This window comes from Pelophylax lessonae, assembly GCF_965119305.1.
Source record: "Pelophylax lessonae genome assembly, chromosome: 11".
NCBI classification, from domain to species: Eukaryota; Metazoa; Chordata; class Amphibia; order Anura; family Ranidae; genus Pelophylax; species Pelophylax lessonae.
The window spans coordinates 237,476,387-237,498,870 of NC_138778.1; the positions used below are offsets into that span (position 1 = coordinate 237,476,387).

The window sequence follows — 22,484 nt, forward strand, 5'->3', positions numbered from 1 at the left end:
AATCACCCACCAAAGTGTTGGCACTGGGCCCGAGTGCCTCCAGCCACTACCCTGGACTTTCAGCAATTCCAGAGACCGAAAATTGAATACTTTTCTGCTGAGAAGGAACATCCCAATGAGCCTACAGCAGAAGAGCGGCATCCAGGCATGGCGCTGCTGACCTCTGCCTGCAACAATTGGTGACCCAGGAAGATGTGTGCAAGACCACTGACTTTTCAGTTTACTTCCCTGCGGAACAGCTGGCATCAGGGCCTAACATCACTGAGCTCTGCCCAACACCAACAGCAGCTTCAGCCTCCCTGAGAAGAGGCAGCCGGCCTTTCTCCTACTTCACTGACAGGGACAGAGAGTCAGAGCATGGCTGCGTGAGTAACGAACTGTTCAGGACAATGTGTTTGGGGTACTGTGTGGGTACAGACATTGGGGAATGGGAACTACGGACTAACTTTGAAGTCAACTTGTTTGGGGTCTCCTCCTGTGTTAGTCTCCTTCTGAAATGGGAGAGATGTGATGGGAGTAACTTTGGTTGGGGGGCTGTTGAACACAGCTTACCTTAGGGAGGTTGGGAAATCCCTCCCTCATTCCCCTAGGCCTCCTCTTATGTGTAAGTCACACTGTGTCTATTAGGGGCACAGGATGGCCAAGGAAATGATGGACAGCTACTTAACCACTTGAGCCCCGGAGGATTTGGCTGCTCAAAGACCAGGCCCTATATTGCGATTCGGCACTGCGTGACTTTAACGGACAATTGCGCGGTCATGCGATGCTGTACCCAAACAAAATTGATGTCCTTTATTTCTCACAAATAGAGCTTGCTTTTGGTGGTATTCGATCACCTGTGCGATTTTTATTTTTTGCGCTATAAAAAATAAAGTGCAACAATTTTGAAAAAATAACAATATGTTTTACATTTTTTTATATGAAATTCTCAAAAAAAATTTTTTTTAACATTTTAGACCAATTTGTTTTCTGCTACATATTTTTGGTAAAAAAAAAATTGCAATAAGCGTATTTTGGTTGGTTTGCACAAAATTATTGTGTTTACTAACTACGGGAAAGATTTATGTAATTTTTTTTTTTTTTTTAACTAGTAATGGAGGCGATCTGCGATTTTTTTTTTTTTTTTTTTTGCGGGACTGCGACATTGCAGCGGACAGATCGGACCCCTGACTGACATTTTTGGGGGTACCAGTGACATCACTACAGTAATCAGTGCTATAAATATGAACTCTTACTGTCAAAATGACACTGGCAGGGAAGGGGTTAACTTTATTGGTGATCAAGGGGTTAAGTGTGTCCCTAGAGGCGTGATTCTAACTGTGGTGGGCGTGGCTTGTGATGTAATCACAGAGACATACGATCCTACATAGCAGGATTGCATAGCTTCTGTGCTTACATCAGGGAGAATGACAGACGACTGTGAGACACCACCGCTCTCCCGATCAATCACCAGGCACGTCGTATGGCCACGTCCCTCAACGTGCCTGGTGATTGATCGGGTGAGCGGTGGTGTCTCACCAGAGAGTCCTCGACCCGAACTCTGGTACATCACGCGTCCGGAGCAAGTGAGCACCCTGATCCCCACTCTTGATTATGATGTGCTTTGCATATTTATATCCCATGTACGTGCATATTAGTGGATTTTAAATGGAATAAACTAGTTCATACGTTATTGCTCTAGTTGGCTCTCCTCTTTCTTTTATGGTATATGTGGAGCGGAATCTTGAGAATCACCAAGGATCCATTATGCCCTATATCAGTGGTTCTTAAACTTGTTGGAGGTACTGAACCCCACCAGTTTCATATGCGCAATCACCGAACCCTTCTTAATTGGAAAAATAAAATATATATTTTTTCAAATTCAAAACATAGGTATATATTTATATATAGGTGCACAAAATGAACAAAGCCATTAAAACATGATTTTCACACAAAAACAAAAACATAATAATGAATATTTACTGCAAATCAGTGTGACTTCTGCTGTTGTCTTTCAGAGACCAGTTCAGAAATGCGCGGCTTTACCTTGGCAAGTGCCACTCTCATGTCATTTTCGTAACAAAGTCTGTTCCTTTTCTTCGTTTTTATGTCCAGCATCCACTTTCTTTTTTTGCTCGACATAGTTAGTATGAAGGGATTAATATTAAGAAAGAAATCACACAACATACCATCACGACAGTTACAATTCGACTACTGGGCGCGCCAAATTCCCTGCAGCACAGAAAGGCCAAGCGATGTTGCATGATCACCTGCAGCCAATAAGCGGGGCGTGTCATCACGAATCACATGAGTCGGGTGTGTGTCTTGACCTCCGCCGAACCCGCGAGACTGACTCACCGAATCCCCTGGGGTTCGATCGAACCCAGGTTAAGAACCACTGCCCTATATCCTGTGCAGTGGTGGATATTCCAAAGCATGATCAGCCCTATCCATGAGAGTGGAGGGCAAAAAGTGGGGGTGAGTGTTCTAGTTGAGGGGAGTGGAGCACAAAGGTGGCAGACACTTTGTTGGTGTGTTTCTGTTACACTGGAATCTCACTGGATCATCACATATCACTATTCTCCTACTATTGGACTTTTAGTTATACATTGATTTATTCGTGTGTGTTTCACTGGAATTTTTTCACAGATTTTTTTCACTTGATTCATTGTTCAATTAATTTTGGGATTGGATTTTCAGTGATTATTTGAACACATATATTGATTCAATTCTTTGTTTATTTTGTTCAGATATATTGTGTGCACTTTTCTGAGTTCAGCGCTGCTAGGTGGGATTATTTTTATTTTTCACTTTTTTGGTACAATACACATTATCATAAGTGTAAACACATCCCCACTGTAGATAACAGGTGAGTATTATTATTATTATTATTCACTTTTTTGGTATATTGTTTGTTTTTAAGCAGCAGCACAATCATTTAAATATTTTTTTCTGATGCAGGATCAGCTCCTTAGCGCAGGAGCCTGCTAAATATAATGTGTATTGTACTTCATGAGCTCGAGGACGGCTGTCTGCTAGGTGATTGGCTCAGGTTGATTGAATCATTGTCATCTATTAGTTACTGGTAGAAAAGTAGAATACTGTTTGTGTTGGTTGTTCTTTAGATAATTAGTTCAGGTTAATTCTATTTCTGTATACAATTTCATCTGTATATGATAATGTAATCAGGCACCTGACCTGCTGGGGTAATCTGATCAGGAGGGGGATGTCCATCCGTTCCGTCTAGTTTTGTATGGGGGCGGCTAGAATATCTGATACCTATGTTTGAGACTGGAGGAAACCGTACACTGATGAAAGCCCACAAACACAGTGTGGGTCGCGGTTCCGTTACAGTACTTTTTATGCACCCCCCCCTGTTTTATTGATCAAAGGCCAGCTGTTACAGAAGGATGATCCGGGTCAAAAACAGTAATCATGGACGAATCCCCTAGTGGAGAATACAACATGCTTCCTGGAAAGAGGAGATACTTCCTGTTTATTAGGAAGGACGGCCTCTTATGGATTTTCATTTGACAAGCGGGCAGTGGGTGTTTGTGTGGGTGGGGTCTGAGTGAGCTTTAAAAGTGGGGGCCAGAATGACTTATTTCTCTGTTCTTTCCCATTGAGCACAGCTGAGAGATACTGAATACTGAGGACGGCCATATGTAAAGTAGCATCTATGCTTGTTTTCTTCTATATGCTCTGTAGTATTCTTTTAGTGTTTTACATAGTTACATAGTAGGTGAGGTTGAATAAAGACAATAGCCCATCCAGTTCAACCTGTGTAGGTGTGTGTGGCTGTAATCATCTCTCATACCCCTGAATGTTCTGATCCTTGAGATGTAAGTCTAAGAGTCTTTTGAAAGTCACCATACTTCCCGCAGAAACCACCTCTTGTGGTAGAGAATTCCACAATCTTGTAGCCCTAACAGTAAAGAACCCCCCACGTTGCCTGAGGTTAAAACGTTTCTCCTCTAATCGCATTGTATGCCCCCGAGTCCTCATGCAATCCTTCCGACTGAATAGCTTTTTTTATATGCTGAGATCACCATTGAGATATTTATAAATTTCTATCATGTCCCCTCTCAGGCATCTCTTCTCCAGGGAGAATAAATCAAGCAATTGCAGACGCTCTTCATCATTAAGATCCTCCAATCCCCTAATCAGTTTAGTTGCCCTTCTCTGGACCTTCTCCAGCTCCAACACATCCCTCCTGAGGACTGGCGACCAGAACTGGACAGAACACTCCAGATGCGGTCGGACCAGAGTTTTATAAAGTGGAAGGATTATAGTCTTATCTCTGGAATACATCCCTTTCTTTATGCATGCTAATATTCTGCTGGCTTTGGCAGCTGCCGCTTGACATTGCATGCTGTTGCCTAATCTATCATCAACCAAGACTCCCAGATCCTTCTCCATTTTTGATTCCCCCAAGGTTCCCCTCCTAACGTGTATTGTGCTTTTATGTTTTTAGTCCCCAAGTGCAAAACCTTACATTTCTCCACATTAAACCTCATTTGCCATGTCGTTGCCCACTCCGTTATTTTGTTCAGGTCATTCTGTAGGATATCTGCTTCATGCTGTGCAGTTATTGCCCTGGCCAATTTTATGTCATCTGCAAAAACTGATATAGAGCTACTGATCCCGACCTCAATGCTGTTTATGAATAAATTGAACAAGGTTGGTCTCAGGACTGAGCCTTGGGGGACCCCGCTTACTACCTCAGACCAGTCTGAGTATGCGCTGTTTATTACCACCCATAGGACACGCCTTTTAGCCAGTTCCGTATCCAAGAGCAGACCTTGCGATCGATGCCTGCAGACCTTATTTTATAAATTAAGCGCTTGTGGGGAACTGTATCAAACGCCTTAGCGAAATCTAGGTACACCACATCCACTGGTCTGCCCCTATCTAGCTCACAGCTCACCTCCTCGTAGAATGTTAAGAGATTGGTTTGACAAGAACGCCCATTTGTAAACCCGTGCTGATTACTGCTGATGATGTTGTTGTCTTTAGCAAACTCTACAATATAGTCCCTTATCATCCCCTCCAGAAGTTTACATACTATCGATGTCAGACTGACCGGCCTATAATTTCCCGGGATATGTCTCTGCCCCTTTTTGAATATCGGAATCACGTTTGCTTTCTTCCAATCCCCTGGTACATCTCCTGTCCTAATACTGTCAGCAAAGATCAGGAACAGTGGCCTAGAAATAACCTTACTGAGTTCCCTGGGTACTCTCGGATGTACGCCATCCGGGCCTGGCGATTTGTTTGTGTTAAGTTTATCCAGCCTTTCCCTGATTTCACCCTCTGTTAGCCATAGTGGCAAGTCCTGTGTATTACTACTAACCATACAGTCATGGTCAGTGTACCCCATACAGTCATGGTCAGTGTACTCCATACAGTCATGGTCAGTGTACCCCTCCTTTTCCTGTGTAAAGACTGACGAGAAAAAAGCATTCAGCACGGTTGCTTTTTCAGTGTCCTCCCATCATCGTTAATTATGTGTGCAATATGCTCTTTTTGCTGTTGATATATTTAAAGAATTTCTTTGGGTTCTTTTTACTATCCTCCGCTATTTGTCTCTCAAAGCTGATTTTAGCCATTTTGATTTCGTGTTTACTTTTCTTATTTGCCTCCTTGTATTGCTTGAAAGCCGATACTGTGCCCTCTGATTTATATTTCTTGAAGGCCATTTTTTTTTCCCTAATAAGTTTTTTAAAGCTACGGTTTAGCCAGCCAGGTTTGGCTTTGTCTCTTCTAAATTTATTTATTTATTAATGCCCCGTACACACATGCAGATTATCTGCAGACTTTTGTCTGCAGACTTACCTTTTCTATGTAGTGCAAGGGCCTGCCGGATTGCATACAAATTGAAAGTGTTTAGGTTTGACCTCATATTATATGGTTTTGGTAAGTCTACAGACAAAAGTCTGCAGATAATCTACACGTGTGTATGGGGCATAAATCTAAATTTATCACTGCGAGATGCATTTGTTTAATATGTTCCTAAAGCATTCCCATTTTTCCTCTGTGGTCAGGGATCCCAGGGTTTGGTCCTAGTTTACCCTTTCCATCAATGAGTACAATTTTGGAAAGTTTGCCCTTCTGAAGTTTAGGGTTCTTATGTTCCCCACTTGCCTTTTTATATTGTTATTTACACTAAATGTGATCATCCTGTGATCGCTAGAGCCCAGGTAGTCCTGGACTCCTACCTCCCAGATTATGTCTGGGTCATTAGTGATCAATAGATCCAGGACTGCGTTTTCTCTAGTCGGAGAATCCACCAACTGTGACATGTAATTATCCTGTAAGGTTTCCATGAATAGACGGGCCTTCTGTGAGTGTGCAGTCCCCTCATCCCAGTTAATGTTGGGTTTTATGTTATCATTTCTACTTTCTTTATAATAAATGACATCCTTGATTATTTAAGCAGTGAGTTTATTTATTTATTGAACAGAAAAGTTTTATTAATGAAGAAAGCATTGACAGAGTCATTATACACCCAGTGAGGTCCATGAGAAATAAACTAGAGATACGTCCATACAAGTGAGTTTATTTTTATAGCCAGCATTGTTCTTATATCCTCACCATTAACCTTATCAGAGCTTTGATAGACGAGCTAACTATAGGAAGAGACAAGAGAAGACATATTTATAATAAATAGGGGAGATCCAACCCCCCCCCCCCCACATTTATTTCACCTATCAATGGACTGATAAGGAGGATTTTGGAATGCAGATAAAAGTGTGTGAATTGCAGAAGATGTCTTCCCGGGATTATGGAAAGCAGATCACGGCTGTTAGGGGTCTCCTATTCTACATCACAGACAACATAAACATTTCCCGCACACTTACCAGCCAGCCTGCAAAACACAAAACAAATTGTCCTGTCTAACAATTCAGGATAAAACGGAGGTTCTAGTTGCAGACATTTCATATATCTGTGTAATCCGCAGTGCCCGCGCCAAGGCTCCTCTGTATACTGCGGGCCTAACTCTATAGGTCTGAGAATCTCCAGGTTGGAGCACATATAGCAGTGGATAGATTAAGGGAAGATTTGCCTGGAGGAAGCCCCACCCCTCTTTAAAGGCACAGGGACACAATGGACGCCCAGCAAAAGGACAATGACAGCTGAAGAAACCTCCAGTGTGTCCCCCCCCCCCCCCCCCAATGTTTGCTGACAAGCTGTGCATATAGATGACAACCACCCCAATCTTTAATTATCCTTTGCAGTAAGGTGGCCATGGACATGCTATGCACATCACCTCTAAATTCTAAACAACATGGCCGCCCTGATTCCTCTCACTGACTTCCCATTTTCATCACTCCAAGCATGACCCCAGACGTTACAAGTTCTGACTGTAGATAACACAGGAATTTCCTATGATCCTCAGCGCCATCTCTTGGCCATAATGAAGAATTTCTCCTGAAATATCTCCATCAGTAGAAAATGTGGAATACCCCATTATGGACATTAGATGGCGCTAATGATCATAGGAAATCACTATACCAAATACTGGAAATACCACCAACATTTCTCACAGATGGGCAAATACTTCTCACATTTCTTCCTATAATGTTTTTTTATAAATAGACCTCTAAGTGTTTGTGAAATCTTCCTGCACAAAATGTACCCAGCCAATGAAAGGTAAGGACTCCATTTTTATTTTTCTCCTGCTATCAATGGCCAACACGGGACAACACTTCATCCATGTCTCTGGTGATCTCTGATCTCCTTATGAAGTGTTTCTTACATGATGAAGATCAGCCATGGAGTATATCTGAGGTGTATATCAGGGTGTGCTTCTTCCCCACATGTCCACCAACATTCATATAGAAGACATTTCCCGCACTCAAGGCACTAATACACCTCGAGGGTTGTGTGGGACCCCTGATGTACAGGAAGACAGGACTTCAGTGAGGAACAATTCCCTCACTCAGGACAGGAAAGTGGCTTCTTCCCCGTGTGAGATCTCTGATGTCTGTAAAGGCTGGACTTCTGTGAAAAACATTTCCCACACTCAGGACAGGAATATGGCTTCTTTCCTGTGTGAGACCTCTGATGTATGGAAAGATGGGACTTCTGTGAAAAACATTTCCCGCACTCAGAACAACAATATGGTTTTTCCCCCGTGTGAGATCTCTGATGTGTGTAAAGATTGGACTTCTGTGAAAAACATTTCCCACACTCAGGACAGGAATAAGGTTTCTCCTTCATGTGAGAGCTCTGATGTTTGTTTAGAATGAACTTATCTGAAAAACATTTCCCGCACTCAAAACAAGAATTTGACTTTTCCCCCATGTGAGATCTCTGATGTTTGTTTAGACTGGACTTATCTGAAAAACATTTCCCGCACTCAGAACAAGAATATGGCTTTTCCCCCGTGTGCGATCTCTGATGTGTGCAAAGATAGGACTTATTTGAAAAACATTTCCCGCACTCAGAACAAGAATATGGCTTTTCCCCCGTGTGAGATCTCAGATGTTTGTTTAGACTGGACTTATTTGAAAAACATTTCCCGCATTTAGAACAAGAATAAGGTTTCTCCCCTGAATGAGATCTCTGATGTACATTAAGAGCAGACATCCATAGAAAACCTTTCCCACACTCAGGACAGCAAAATGTCATCTCCCCCGTGTGAGATCTCTGATGTGTGCAAAGATCAGACTTGCGTGAAAAACATTTCCCACACTCAGGACAGGAAAATAGCTTCTCACCAGTGTGAGATCTCTGATGTCTGCGAAGTTGGAACTGCGTTGAAAAAAATTTCTCACACTCAGGACAGGAATAAAGTTTCTCCCCTGTGTGAGATCTCTGATGTATGGAAAGACTGAACTGGGCTGAAAAACATTTCCCGCACTCAGGACAAGAATACGGCTTCTCCCCTGTGTGAGATCTCTGATGTTTGCAGAGAAGAGACTTATATGAAAAACATTTCCCACACTCAGGACAAGAATACGGCTTCTCCCCTGTGTGAGATCTCTGATGTTTGCAGAGAAGAGACTTAGATGAAAAACATTTCCCACACTCAGGACAGGAAAATGGCTTCTCCCCTGTGTGAGATCTCTGATGTATAGGAAGACTGAACTTCTGTGAAAAACATTTTCCACACTCAGGACAGGAATACGGCTTCTCCCCTGTGTGAGATCTTTTATGCACATTAAGATGGGATTTAGTACGGAAACACTTCCCGCACTCAACACAGGAAAACCTTTTATCTGTTGGAAGGATGCCACCATCCCTCACAGTCTGAGGTTCCTCAGGATAAGAGGAATACGATGGTCCGGCACTGTCCCTCACAGTCTGAGATTCCTCAGGACAGGAGTAATATGATGGCCCGGCACTGTCCCTCACAGTCTGAGATTCCTCAGGACAGGAGTAATATGATGGTCTGGCACTGTCCCTCACAGTCTGAGGTTCCTCAGGATAAGAGGAATACGATGGTCCGGCACTGTCCCTCACAGTCTGAGGTTCCTCAGGATAAGAGGAATACGATGGTCCATCTACACTGTGTGGTGCCGGATGGACATTTGAGGTAGCCGGGTTTTCCCCTGGACTATACTGTGTGATGTCCTCATCTTCTACTTTACAGTCTGGAGACAAAGTGAGAGAATCCTCTGAGGTTTTCCTCATCTCCCGTCCATCTTCTAAAATAGAAATACAAAGATTATTACTAGACATCAGCAGATTGGTTCCCCTAAACCAGGACTCTGCCCACATCAGACAGCTTTGTCTCTGAGGATCTTACAATTCCACCCTCAAGGTAACTAGTAAATGGGTCCTCTGATCTCCTACCAGTTCATTTCTTTATTCATGGACCTTAGTCAGAGAGTGAGGAAACAACGAGAACTGTCTTTTATAGGAGTGACAGTGATGAGGAGATTATAGGACGAGTGTCCCCTCCCCCTCTATCACTCATTGCCATCTTCCCAACACAAGAAGTCCCGCACTTCCTTATTTAGTCCATGATTTAGTCATTGTGACGGGAGTCACTTGGGGCGCAGGGTGACCAGGAAACTGGGGGGCACTGGAGATATGGTGGATGGCTCCAAATTATTATACAGGATTTATATAGCACTGACAGATTGAGCAGCGCTTTACAATGTGAGGGAAGACAATACAGTTACAGTACAATTCAATACAGGAGGAATCAGAGGGCCCTGTTAATTAGAGCTTACAATCTAAAAGGGGGGTCAAGTGAAACAAAAGGCAATAGCTGTGGGGGATGAGCTGATGGAGAAAATGGAGGTATATTTGTCAGGTGTGGGTAGGATAGGCTTCTCTGAAGAGGAGGGTGTCAAGATATGAAAATATATGAAGAGCCTATCATTATATATCGTTATATAGTCAAAGAGTCCCCTTTAATATACTAAAGAATATATTCTTCTAAATGTTTAGAACTCTAGTTGGTATTTAATAGCTGTGTCCCAGTTGTGTTCCAGATGGTATGAAATGTTCTGCCAAAGATATGATAAGATTCCCGGAAAGAGATGTTTATGAAAACAAGCCCCTTATTACCGTAAAATATTATTTTCCCTAACATATTCAATCTTTTTTAATTGTCAGACTAACCTGTCACTACGCCCTTGCTGGGTCAAAATGACCCGATGTGTAATTGGGATTTTCCACAAGGAATGTATTGTCATCTGCCTAGACTGTATTGTGAAACTTTATGTAATCTGTAACTTGGACTTGTGCCCATTTATGTACTATAAAAGCTCTGTAACCAATGTAATCTGGGTCACACATCCATTGAAGGATGATGTGAACCGTTGTACGGCCGCTAGAAAAAAAGAAGAGGGGAGAAGCGCTCTAAGTGCAGACAATTTATTGCAGATAACAAGGCAGGTGATATACACTCACTAGACATGAAGACTGAAAAGCTGTATGTGTCAAAGCAATCCTGCAGCCATCCTCTGGAGGGTGTCCTCTGGTCACAGGAAGCCGTATGCAGTACTGTCACTGGCGGTGGGAGGGAAGAAAGCCGGCTGTCTCCCACAACATCAGCGGTGAGCGGTCAAGCGGCTCGGATCTGCGGTTCCGTGTTGCGAGTGATGGATGGAGGCACTCTCACCCACAGGGATGGTGGGATCTGTCCGATGTGTTACGGCATGCACGACGCGTTTCTGAGCATGCGCGGGGTCCTCTGCACCCGGCGCGCTCTTTCATCAGGTGCTAGGTGCTTCTCCCCTCTTCTTTTTGTCTATACAGATTCTTCCTCCTCATCTGTGGAAGAGCAGCTCAGTGCCCACGGACTTTATCCCCTTTAGGATCATCAACCTATTTATGCTATCCCATTGTCCCCTATTGTATTGTACCATTTTATGCCTATGTCTATTTGCAACTACAACCTTTTTTATTGCCTGTGTTTTTTTTTTTTTTTTTCTTTTCCCTTCCCTCCCCTCCCCCCCCCCTCCCTGGATTCAGCTGCTTATTAGTTCTGTTCATCCACCCTTCATATGCTGGAGGTCTTCGTAGCGCTCTGTGTTTTGTTTTTTATTTTTTTTGTTGTACGGCCGCTGTATGGCGTATATTCTGAGTAAACATATGGAGACGAATGCAAACCTGATTGGCGTAGATGTCCGTTATTTCAAGGCTCAAACTTAACATTTAAACTCAACATTTGGTGACCCCCTAAATCGTGTCTTTCTGACTGCATCTCCGCTGCCGGCAATCACCCCACCACAGGAGGGACAGCACAGAGGCCTCAGGTGAGAAAATATTTTTATTTCTCATATTGAAACTGTCTTTATCTGATGTGTGGTGGTGTGCTGGTTGGGGAGTGCGGCTACGAAAGGTAACACCTTTCCTTTGAATTTAATTGCATTCCGTCTGTGTATGGTTACTGAGATTATTAAATGGTACCAAGGGGAAATATTGTGCATGCAAATATTATTATCTGAAGTAATTTTCTTCTCTCCTTACCATCAGAAATGACAAAATGTACATAAAAGTTGAAAATAAGGGACGTTTTTAAAGCAGGTACCACTATTTTCTGGAGTGTGTGTGTGGTGTTGAAAGACAAATGTGGAGGTATTAGGGCAGGTATTGCCTTAAACCCCAGTTCTTTGGATTAGGGAGTCAGAGAAAGACAAGCCTATATTCACTCGTTTAGAAGACGTTCAAACGAGCACAGAACAGACTGAGATATCTTGTAATGATAAAGTACTGGGCTGACTGGTACGCAGCCGTTGTGATAAGAAACGGAGTTCTTGATCCCGGAAGCTCCAAATATTGTCATTTCTTAAAGTGGTAACGAGAAATAATAAAATGGGAAATTTAAGTGATAACAATGTTTTAATGACTTAGGGCTTACAAAAACAAAAGCAAAAAAGTTATTAAAAATAGCAAAGAAAACAGGCTTAAATGTTGCTAAATTGCATCCAGGTGCACCCATCGTTAAGATGATGGTGAGTGGTGATCCAGACGCCCTCAAACATCATGTAAAGTGGTGCAAAATTACTAAAAAGCGTATAAAGAGGATCCCTCTAAATGGTGAATGAAACAAACAAAGATAAAATTCCCAGTTCAATTTGCCAACCAGTCTGCTTACCAACCAAATTGGCCTGTCTAACAGTTTGCGTCAATACAGGGGTTTAGTTAGCACACATTTGCAAACGCATGTGAAAGCTGCAGGGCCACGTCAAGGCTCCCTGTTACCTGCAGTCCTAACTCTAATGAATTTTAAAGAGTCTCCACAGTGGGAGCACATGCAAGCTAATGGATAGATAGGGGGCAGGTGAGCCTGGAGGTGGCCCATCCCTCCTGAAAGGTAATTGGGGGCATAATGGAAGCCCAGCTGATAGTATTACAGCAAAGGCACCCAGTATGTCCACTCACCAGTACACATATACAACAAAGAAAATGGCCTCTGCCCCCACCTATAACTGGCCTTCATAGCAAAGAACACATGGAAGGGCAACGCACATGAAACAAACAAAGATAAAATTCCCAGTTCAATTTGCCAACCAGTCTGCTTACCAACCAAATTGGCCTGTCTAACAGTTTGCGTCAATACAGGGGTTTAGTTAGCACACATTTGCAAACGCATGTGAAAGCTGCAGGGCCACGTCAAGGCTCCCTGTTACCTGCAGTCCTAACTCTAATGAATTTTAAAGAGTCTCCACAGTGGGAGCACATGCAAGCTAATGGATAGATAGGGGGCAGGTGAGCCTGGAGGTGGCCCATCCCTCCTGAAAGGTAATTGGGGGCATAATGGAAGCCCAGCTGATAGTATTACAGCAAAGGCACCCAGTATGTCCACTCACCAGTACACATATACAACAAAGAAAATGGCCTCTGCCCCCACCTATAACTGGCCTTCATAGCAAAGAACACATGGAAGGGCAACGCACATGAAACAAACAAAGATAAAATTCCCAGTTCAATTTGCCAACCAGTCTGCTTACCAACCAAATTGGCCTGTCTAACAGTTTGCGTCAATACAGGGGTTTAGTTAGCACACATTTGCAAACGCATGTGAAAGCTGCAGGGCCACGTCAAGGCTCCCTGTTACCTGCAGTCCTAACTCTAATGAATTTTAAAGAGTCTCCACAGTGGGAGCACATGCAAGCTAATGGATAGATAGGGGGCAGGTGAGCCTGGAGGTGGCCCATCCCTCCTGAAAGGTAATTGGGGGCATAATGGAAGCCCAGCTGATAGTATTACAGCAAAGGCACCCAGTATGTCCACTCACCAGTACACATAAACAACAAAGAAAATGGCCTCTGCCCCCACCTATAACTGGCCTTCATAGCAAAGAACACATGGAAGGGCAACGCACATGAAACAAACAAAGATAAAATTCCCAGTTCAATTTGCCAACCAGTCTGCTTACCAACCAAATTGGCCTGTCTAACAGTTTGCGTCAATACAGGGGTTTAGTTAGCACACATTTGCAAACGCATGTGAAAGCTGCAGGGCCACGTCAAGGCTCCCTGTTACCTGCAGTCCTAACTCTAATGAATTTTAAAGAGTCTCCACAGTGGGAGCACATGCAAGCTAATGGATAGATAGGGGGCAGGTGAGCCTGGAGGTGGCCCATCCCTCCTGAAAGGTAATTGGGGGCATAATGGAAGCCCAGCTGATAGTATTACAGCAAAGGCACCCAGTATGTCCACTCACCAGTACACATATACAACAAAGAAAATGGCCTCTGCCCCCACCTATAACTGGCCTTCATAGCAAAGAACACATGGAAGGGCAACGCACATGAAACAAACAAAGATAAAATTCCCAGTTCAATTTGCCAACCAGTCTGCTTACCAACCAAATTGGCCTGTCTAACAGTTTGCGTCAATACAGGGGTTTAGTTAGCACACATTTGCAAACGCATGTGAAAGCTGCAGGGCCACGTCAAGGCTCCCTGTTACCTGCAGTCCTAACTCTAATGAATTTTAAAGAGTCTCCACAGTGGGAGCACATGCAAGCTAATGGATAGATAGGGGGCAGGTGAGCCTGGAGGTGGCCCATCCCTCCTGAAAGGTAATTGGGGGCATAATGGAAGCCCAGCTGATAGTATTACAGCAAAGGCACCCAGTATGTCCACTCACCAGTACACATATACAACAAAGAAAATGGCCTCTGCCCCCACCTATAACTGGCCTTCATAGCAAAGAACACATGGAAGGGCAACGCACATGAAACAAACAAAGATAAAATTCCCAGTTCAATTTGCCAACCAGTCTGCTTACCAACCAAATTGGCCTGTCTAACAGTTTGCGTCAATACAGGGGTTTAGTTAGCACACATTTGCAAACGCATGTGAAAGCTGCAGGGCCACGTCAAGGCTCCCTGTTACCTGCAGTCCTAACTCTAATGAATTTTAAAGAGTCTCCACAGTGGGAGCACATGCAAGCTAATGGATAGATAGGGGGCAGGTGAGCCTGGAGGTGGCCCATCCCTCCTGAAAGGTAATTGGGGGCATAATGGAAGCCCAGCTGATAGTATTACAGCAAAGGCACCCAGTATGTCCACTCACCAGTACACATATACAACAAAGAAAATGGCCTCTGCCCCCACCTATAACTGGCCTTCATAGCAAAGAACACATGGAAGGGCAACGCACATGAAACAAACAAAGATAAAATTCCCAGTTCAATTTGCCAACCAGTCTGCTTACCAACCAAATTGGCCTGTCTAACAGTTTGCGTCAATACAGGGGTTTAGTTAGCACACATTTGCAAACGCATGTGAAAGCTGCAGGGCCACGTCAAGGCTCCCTGTTACCTGCAGTCCTAACTCTAATGAATTTTAAAGAGTCTCCACAGTGGGAGCACATGCAAGCTAATGGATAGATAGGGGGCAGGTGAGCCTGGAGGTGGCCCATCCCTCCTGAAAGGTAATTGGGGGCATAATGGAAGCCCAGCTGATAGTATTACAGCAAAGGCACCCAGTATGTCCACTCACCAGTACACATATACAACAAAGAAAATGGCCTCTGCCCCCACCTATAACTGGCCTTCATAGCAAAGAACACATGGAAGGGCAACGCACATGAAACAAACAAAGATAAAATTCCCAGTTCAATTTGCCAACCAGTCTGCTTACCAACCAAATTGGCCTGTCTAACAGTTTGCGTCAATACAGGGGTTTAGTTAGCACACATTTGCAAACGCATGTGAAAGCTGCAGGGCCACGTCAAGGCTCCCTGTTACCTGCAGTCCTAACTCTAATGAATTTTAAAGAGTCTCCACAGTGGGAGCACATGCAAGCTAATGGATAGATAGGGGGCAGGTGAGCCTGGAGGTGGCCCATCCCTCCTGAAAGGTAATTGGGGGCATAATGGAAGCCCAGCTGATAGTATTACAGCAAAGGCACCCAGTATGTCCACTCACCAGTACACATATACAACAAAGAAAATGGCCTCTGCCCCCACCTATAACTGGCCTTCATAGCAAAGAACACATGGAAGGGCAACGCACATGAAACAAACAAAGATAAAATTCCCAGTTCAATTTGCCAACCAGTCTGCTTACCAACCAAATTGGCCTGTCTAACAGTTTGCGTCAATACAGTATTGACGCAAACTGTTAGACAGGCCAATTTGGTTGGTAAGCAGACTGGTTGGCAAATTGAACTGGGAATTTTATCTTTGTTTGTTTCATGTGCGTTGCCCTTCCATGTGTTCTTTGCTATGAAGGCCAGTTATAGGTGGGGGCAGAGGCCATTTTCTTTCTTTCCCTCTAAATGGTGGTCACCAAAGGGCTCCCTGAGTATGCCTAAAAATTGATGCCTTGTTTAACTTGCTATTTAACCACTTTACCACTAGAGCATTTTGCTGTCTTATGTCTGGGCCACTTTTTGCGATTCGGCGCTGTGCGACTTTAACTGACAATTGCACGGTCGTGCGACGCCATACCCAAACTAAATTTACGTCCTTTTTTTCCCACAAACAGAGCTTTCTTTTGGTGGTATTTGATCACCTGTGCGATTTTTACTTTTTGCGCTATAAACAAAAAAAGAGCGTAAATTTTGAAAAAACAACAATATTTTTCACATTTTTTTATATGAAATTCCCCCCAAAAAAATGTAAAAATCTAAATTTTTTTACATTTTTTGGCCAATTTGTTTTCTGCTACCTATGTTTGGTGAAAAAATTCATAATAAGCGTATTTTGATTGGTTTGCGCAAAAGTTATTGCGTTTACTAACAAAGGGAAAGATTTCTGTCATTTTTGGTGTTTTTTTTTTTAACGCGTAATGGCGGCGATCTGCGATTTTTTTTGCGGGACTGCGACATTGTGGCGGACAGATCGGACCCTTGACTGACATTTTTTACACTTTTGGGGGTACCAGTGACATTACTGCAGTAATCAGTGCTATATATATGCACTGTTACTGTAAAAATGACACTGGCAGGGAAGGGGTTAATTTTATTGGAGAGGGAGGGGTTAATGTATGCCTGGTGCTTACTGACGTGTGTGGGGGGAGGGGACTGAGTGACACAGGGACAGATCGCATGTTCAGCTATGCTGAACCCTGCAATCTGACCCTGCCTGTCACTTCAGAGATCCACCCGCTTGTGTTTACACAAGCAGGCGGATCTCCACACTAGATCCCCGACGATTGGGGAAGAGCGGCGGCGATCGCCGCTGCTCCTCCCCTGGCCCGACTCCCAGTGTGACTGAAAACAGCGGGAGCGAGCCTCCGGCGGTGCGCGAGCGCCGCCCACAAGGGGGAGTGTCTGACGACATAGTACTACGTCGTCAGACGATAACGAGCCACTTTGCCGCAATAGTACTACGGTACTCAGTGGTAAAGTGGTTAAAATGTCTGATTGTGGGGGTATTAAATGTCTAGCAGCACAGGAAGAAGAAAAAATAGGTGAAGCCCCCCCCCTATAAAATGTGTTCACAAAAAGCTGCTTTAACAAATAGATGAGGAAGATTAATAGAAACTGTTTTATCAGGGAAAACGTAGTTCGCCGTAGTTGGCAGGACACTTTGAGGTTATTTTTTATATATAGAATTATAGATAATGAGAATTTACATTTTGCTCATGGGTCCCTGTGTGAAAGGGAGCTCTGCTGCAAAATTTAGAAAATTGGCTACTTGCCAAGAAAGGGTTCAACAGTAAATATCTTCGTTCCCGTTATAGTTATGGAATTTATTTTTGGACAGAAAGGGTTACCGCAATTAGTGTAACCATTGGACTCTGTTGGCACTGAGCCAAAAGTTTCAAATCAGATTAACTGTTTATCTGATTATAGTTTTTGAATGGTATTTTAGGGGTGTCCTCTATTGAAGGAGGGGAACCTCTGGTCAGGTTTTTGTAATAATGACACGAAAAAAAAAGAAGAACGTTTTTTTTGTAAGTTTGGCACGGGGCCAAAAAAATGTTTTAGTTTTATAGTTTTATCTGATTTTAGCATACAAGTGGTATCTGATGTCCCATCTTTACTGATGGTTATACCATCTGATGCTACTCACTTTTACAGTGAAGTAATGCGTTTTTTTTAGCGTCCTAGTGGACAAGGAGACAAAGCCATTTTCATTTCTTGTTTTTCAGTCTGGGTAACTGACCTGGAGTAGAAATGCCCTTAAAAATAAATGATGGAGGTCAGTATGCAACAAGGATAGGGAAAGTTTATGTTCCTTAGAAACCCCAAGAAATTAGGACAATTGTAGAAGATCTTCCAAACATTCCCAAGAGTCTTAAAAGAAATGGCACAAAAGGTTGATGTGAATGGAGAAAACTCAGCAAGCTACATATATAGATATGTGGATTTTGATTGATTGTGCAGTACCTGAGGAGAAAAAAATATGTGGATGTATGGAAAACATTTGCACAAAATAAATAAATAAGTGCACATGAAAAAGGGATATTGAAGGTAGAGGCAGATGGCCAAAATACGTATGAAACAAAGATTAATACAATGACATTCTAAAGGAATGGGTAACAAGTATGTTTGATAAAGGACAGGATATGCCAATGTTATTGGATGTTGTTTAGAAGGAAGGTGAGGAGATGTTGAACTATTGTAATAGATTCAAAGATGCTATATAGAAGCATAGTGATTGGGTGACTGAAAGTGAAGATGACATGAAACGACCTAAAGTGATAAATATTTTTGTAAGTGGATTGTTGTCTGAGATTAGAAAAGAAAATGGAGCTCCGCATAGCGGGCTGGAGAATTAAACCTAACCCTGAGTTGGTTGACATAGCACAGATAGCTTGTGAATAGTGTTGAGCGAACACGGACTGTATTATTCGTGTTCGTACCGAATAATTGGATTTTTGTTACCCGAACACGGACCCGAAAACTTTACTGTATGTTCGGGTTTAAAATCCGTGTTCGGTCATTTTATTTCCTGTTTTGTATGTAATGGTGCGCTTTTAATGGCGGGCTTTCAACAGCCAATCAACAAGCGTTTAACTGGTGTGCCTTAAGCCATCGCAGCCATGCCTACTAATGTATTAGTAGCTGTGATTGGCCATCTGAAGCATGTGACCCATGTCTTTATAAGTTTGAGACCGAGCGCCGCTGCGTCATTCTGCTGTAGTTTAGGGAGAGAGCACACATCATACGTGCTGGCTGTTGATTAGGGACAGACAGTGAAAAATTGTATTGTGTCCGAAAAGAATGCAGGGACAGGTCGGAGTGTAGGCAGGGAAAGTCTACATCGATTTTGCTGTGTGGGGGGTGGTGCAGTGAACGATCTTTTTGAGCATTTTAGGGACAGGCTGGAGAGATTAGGCAGGGACAGTCTACATCGATTTTGCTGTGTGGGGGGTGGTGCAGTGAACAATCTTTTTGCCCTCACTTGGGCCCACTGAGGAGGAGGAGGGAGAAAAAAATCTATTTTTATCAGTCAGTTGTGTGCAGCGATCATCAGCTATATTTGACTACAAGTTAAAGGGGAATTTTTTTTTTTTCCCCCCCTCATAGCCTGCTTGCTGCTGACTCTCTCTGACCGTGACATAAGACACTGCTGTGTTTACATGTGCTATTGAGGGATTTTCAATTTTATACACTTTTTTCTATTCCACTATTCAATATACACCCTTTTGGGTTAAAAAAATTAAATTGTGGCATAGTCTGTACTAATCTATTTAAAAATTACAAACTTAAAGGGGAATTTTCTTTTTTTTTCCCTTCATAGCCTGCAGCAGAACTGACCGTGACATAAAACATAAGACACTGCTGTGTTCACATGTGCTATTGAAAAATCAGCAATTTTATAGTGCAGGGGTCAGGAGAATGTAATGTACAACACAGAGTATATAGTGTAGGGGTCAGGAGAATGTAATGTACAACACAGAGTATATAGTGTAGGGGTCAGGAGAATGTAATGTACAACATAGAGTATATAGTGCATGGGTCAGGAGTATGTAATGTACAACACAGAGTATATAGTGCAGGGGTCAGGAGAATGTAATAAACAACACAGAGTATATAGTGCAGGGGTCAGGAGAATGTAATAAACAACACAGAGTATATAGTGCAGGGGTCAGGAGAATGTAATAAACAACACAGAGTATATAGTTCAGGGGTCAGGAGTAAGTAATGTATAACAGAGTATATAGTGCAGGGGTAAGGACTATGTAATGTACATGTAACGGAACTCCGACCCACACTGTACTTGTGGTCTTCCGTCAGTATGTGGCTTCCTCCAGTCTGGTCATAGATGGAGATATTCCAGCCGCCCTACATACAAAAACTAGCCTGAACTTAGCTTGTATGTCTCTGAAAGCAACTCACTCTTTATTGAACACAGGCACAAAAGATAAAAACTCAGGGGACAATCCCCCCTCCCCCTCTTCCCCTCCTCCCATGCTCGCCTCCAGGACTTTTCCAGAGCCTCTCCAATCCTATGGAACTCCTTACCCTTATCTGTCCGATTATCTCCTACTCTATTAGCTTTTAGGCGGTCTCTGAAAACCCTCCTTTTCAGAGAAGCCTATCCTACCAACACCTAATAAATGTACCTCCATTTCCCCCATCAACCCATCCCCCACGGTTGTTGCCATTTGTTTCACTTGACCCTCCCTTCTAGATTGTAAGCTCTAACGAGCAGGGTCCTCTAGTTCCTCCTGTTTCGAACTGTATTGTAACTGTATTGTCTTCCCTCACATTGTAAAGCGCTACGCAAACTGTTGGCGCTATATAAATCCTGTATAATAATAATAACAACACACTGGGCGGGGAACTACATTCTGTAACATGACACACAGGTGTATTCAACTTTCCAACAGTAGACAGTCTATAGCAGTGGTTCTTAACCTTGCTGGAGGTACTGAACCCCACTAGTTTCATATGCGCCTTCACCGAACCCTTCTTAATTGGAAAATAAAATATGATTTTTCAAATTCAAAACATAGGTATATATTTAGGTATATATTTATACATAGGTGCACAAAATGAACAAAACCATATTAAGAACAAAGAACAAAACCATTAAAACATGATTTTCACCAAAAACAAAAACATAATAATGAATATTTACTGCAAATCAGTGTGACTTGGGGGTGTCAGGAGGGCACACACTGGGGGGGGGGGGGTTGGGAGGGAATACCATGGGGTGTCAGGAGGGCACACACTGGGGGGGGGGGGAGGTGTTGGGAGGGCATACCATGGGGTATCAGGAGGGCACACACCAGGGGGCATTCCCAATGCTTTATTGAGATAAATGAAAAGGACATGCATTTCCATCTGTCAGCTAACAGCACCTCTATGCTAAGCTGCAGTAACTCAGCAGACGTAGCATAGAGGTGATTGTAAATGAATCCACCATGTACAGCTAGCTGAGCCTACCTCCAGGAACATTCACTCGGCTCCCTCTGCTCAGCTGCTCACATTTCCCTCTTCCAGGCAGGCGCGATCTCCATGGTCAGGTACATCCCCATCCGCCCACTCAAGCAGCAAGCAGCCTGCAGGAGATAGGCTGGAAACCTGCTGGGGGAGGTACAGGGGGCGGAGCGTCAAGTGTCTATGTGTAATGGCTGTGAGTTGTCCCGACCGCAGCTCTGATTTCCCGGGGTGCGCTCGGCCTCACAATCAGTAATATTTTCTCGGGGGGATGAGCCGGGCGTGTCATAAAGAATCATATGAGTTGGGTGTGTGTCTTGACCTCCGCCGAACCCCCGAGACTGACTCACCGAACCCCTGGGGTTCGATCAAACCCAGGTTAAGAACCACTGGTCTATAGGAAGGGTGGCTGGAGAAATCCCCTCCTCCCCTCTAGAAGCTAATACACATGTACATCCCATAATAGGTTGAGCACAAGGCAGACAGAAGAACAATAGAACAAAGGAATGCAGGTACTTAACAATATCAAACCCCACCCCATCTCAACCTTTCTAGCAGAGGTCTATGGGACACCATTTCCAATATTATAACAGTCTGAAATTGTTCATCTTTATATATTTCTCTGAGGAATATTGTTCTTAAATATTGCGGTTATAGGTTCAACACAAACCACACATACAGAACCCAGGATAGCCGGGGTAACACCAAATGCTGAGTCCGGTGTGGTTTTACAGCGAGTCTGGTTAGTGCAGACCCAACTGGGGTTCTTGGTCACCCTGTGCCCCTAATAGACACAGGGGACTTACACATAAGAGGAGACTAGGGGGCAGAGAGAGGGATTTCCCAACCCCTCTAAGGTAAGCTGAGTTCCACAGGACCTCCAACCAAAGTGACTCCCATCACATGCAGGGGTCAGCAGCAGGTAATGTACAGCATAGAGTATATAGTGCAGGGGTCAGGAGTATGTAATGTATAACATAGAGGATATAGTGCAGGGGTCAGGAGTATGTAATGTACAACATAGAGTATATAGTGCAGGGGTCAGGAGTATGTAATGTACAACATAGAGTATATAGTGCCGGGGTCAGGAGTATGTAATGTACAACATAGAATATATAGTGCAGGGGTCAGCAGAATGTAATGTACAGCATAGAGTATATAGTGTAGGGGTCAGGAGAATGTAATGTACAGCATAGAGTATATAGTTCAGGGGTCAGGAGTATGTAATGTATAACATAGAGTATATAGTG

General features: G+C 43.4%; 1 protein-coding gene across 1 annotated transcript in view; it reads right to left on the reverse strand.

Moving 5' to 3' along the window:
• LOC309567520 (uncharacterized protein) overlaps nt 1–22,484 on the reverse strand; it is a gene marked incomplete at its 5' end in the record, with an annotated part of 1,161,679 nt that overhangs the window by 182,159 nt on the left and 957,036 nt on the right. Inside the window, one exon of the mRNA XM_082272904.1 lies at nt 8,323–9,196. Within this exon, the coding sequence (XP_082129030.1) occupies nt 8,323–9,196 (874 nt within the window). The remainder of the gene's footprint in view (nt 1–8,322; nt 9,197–22,484) is intronic.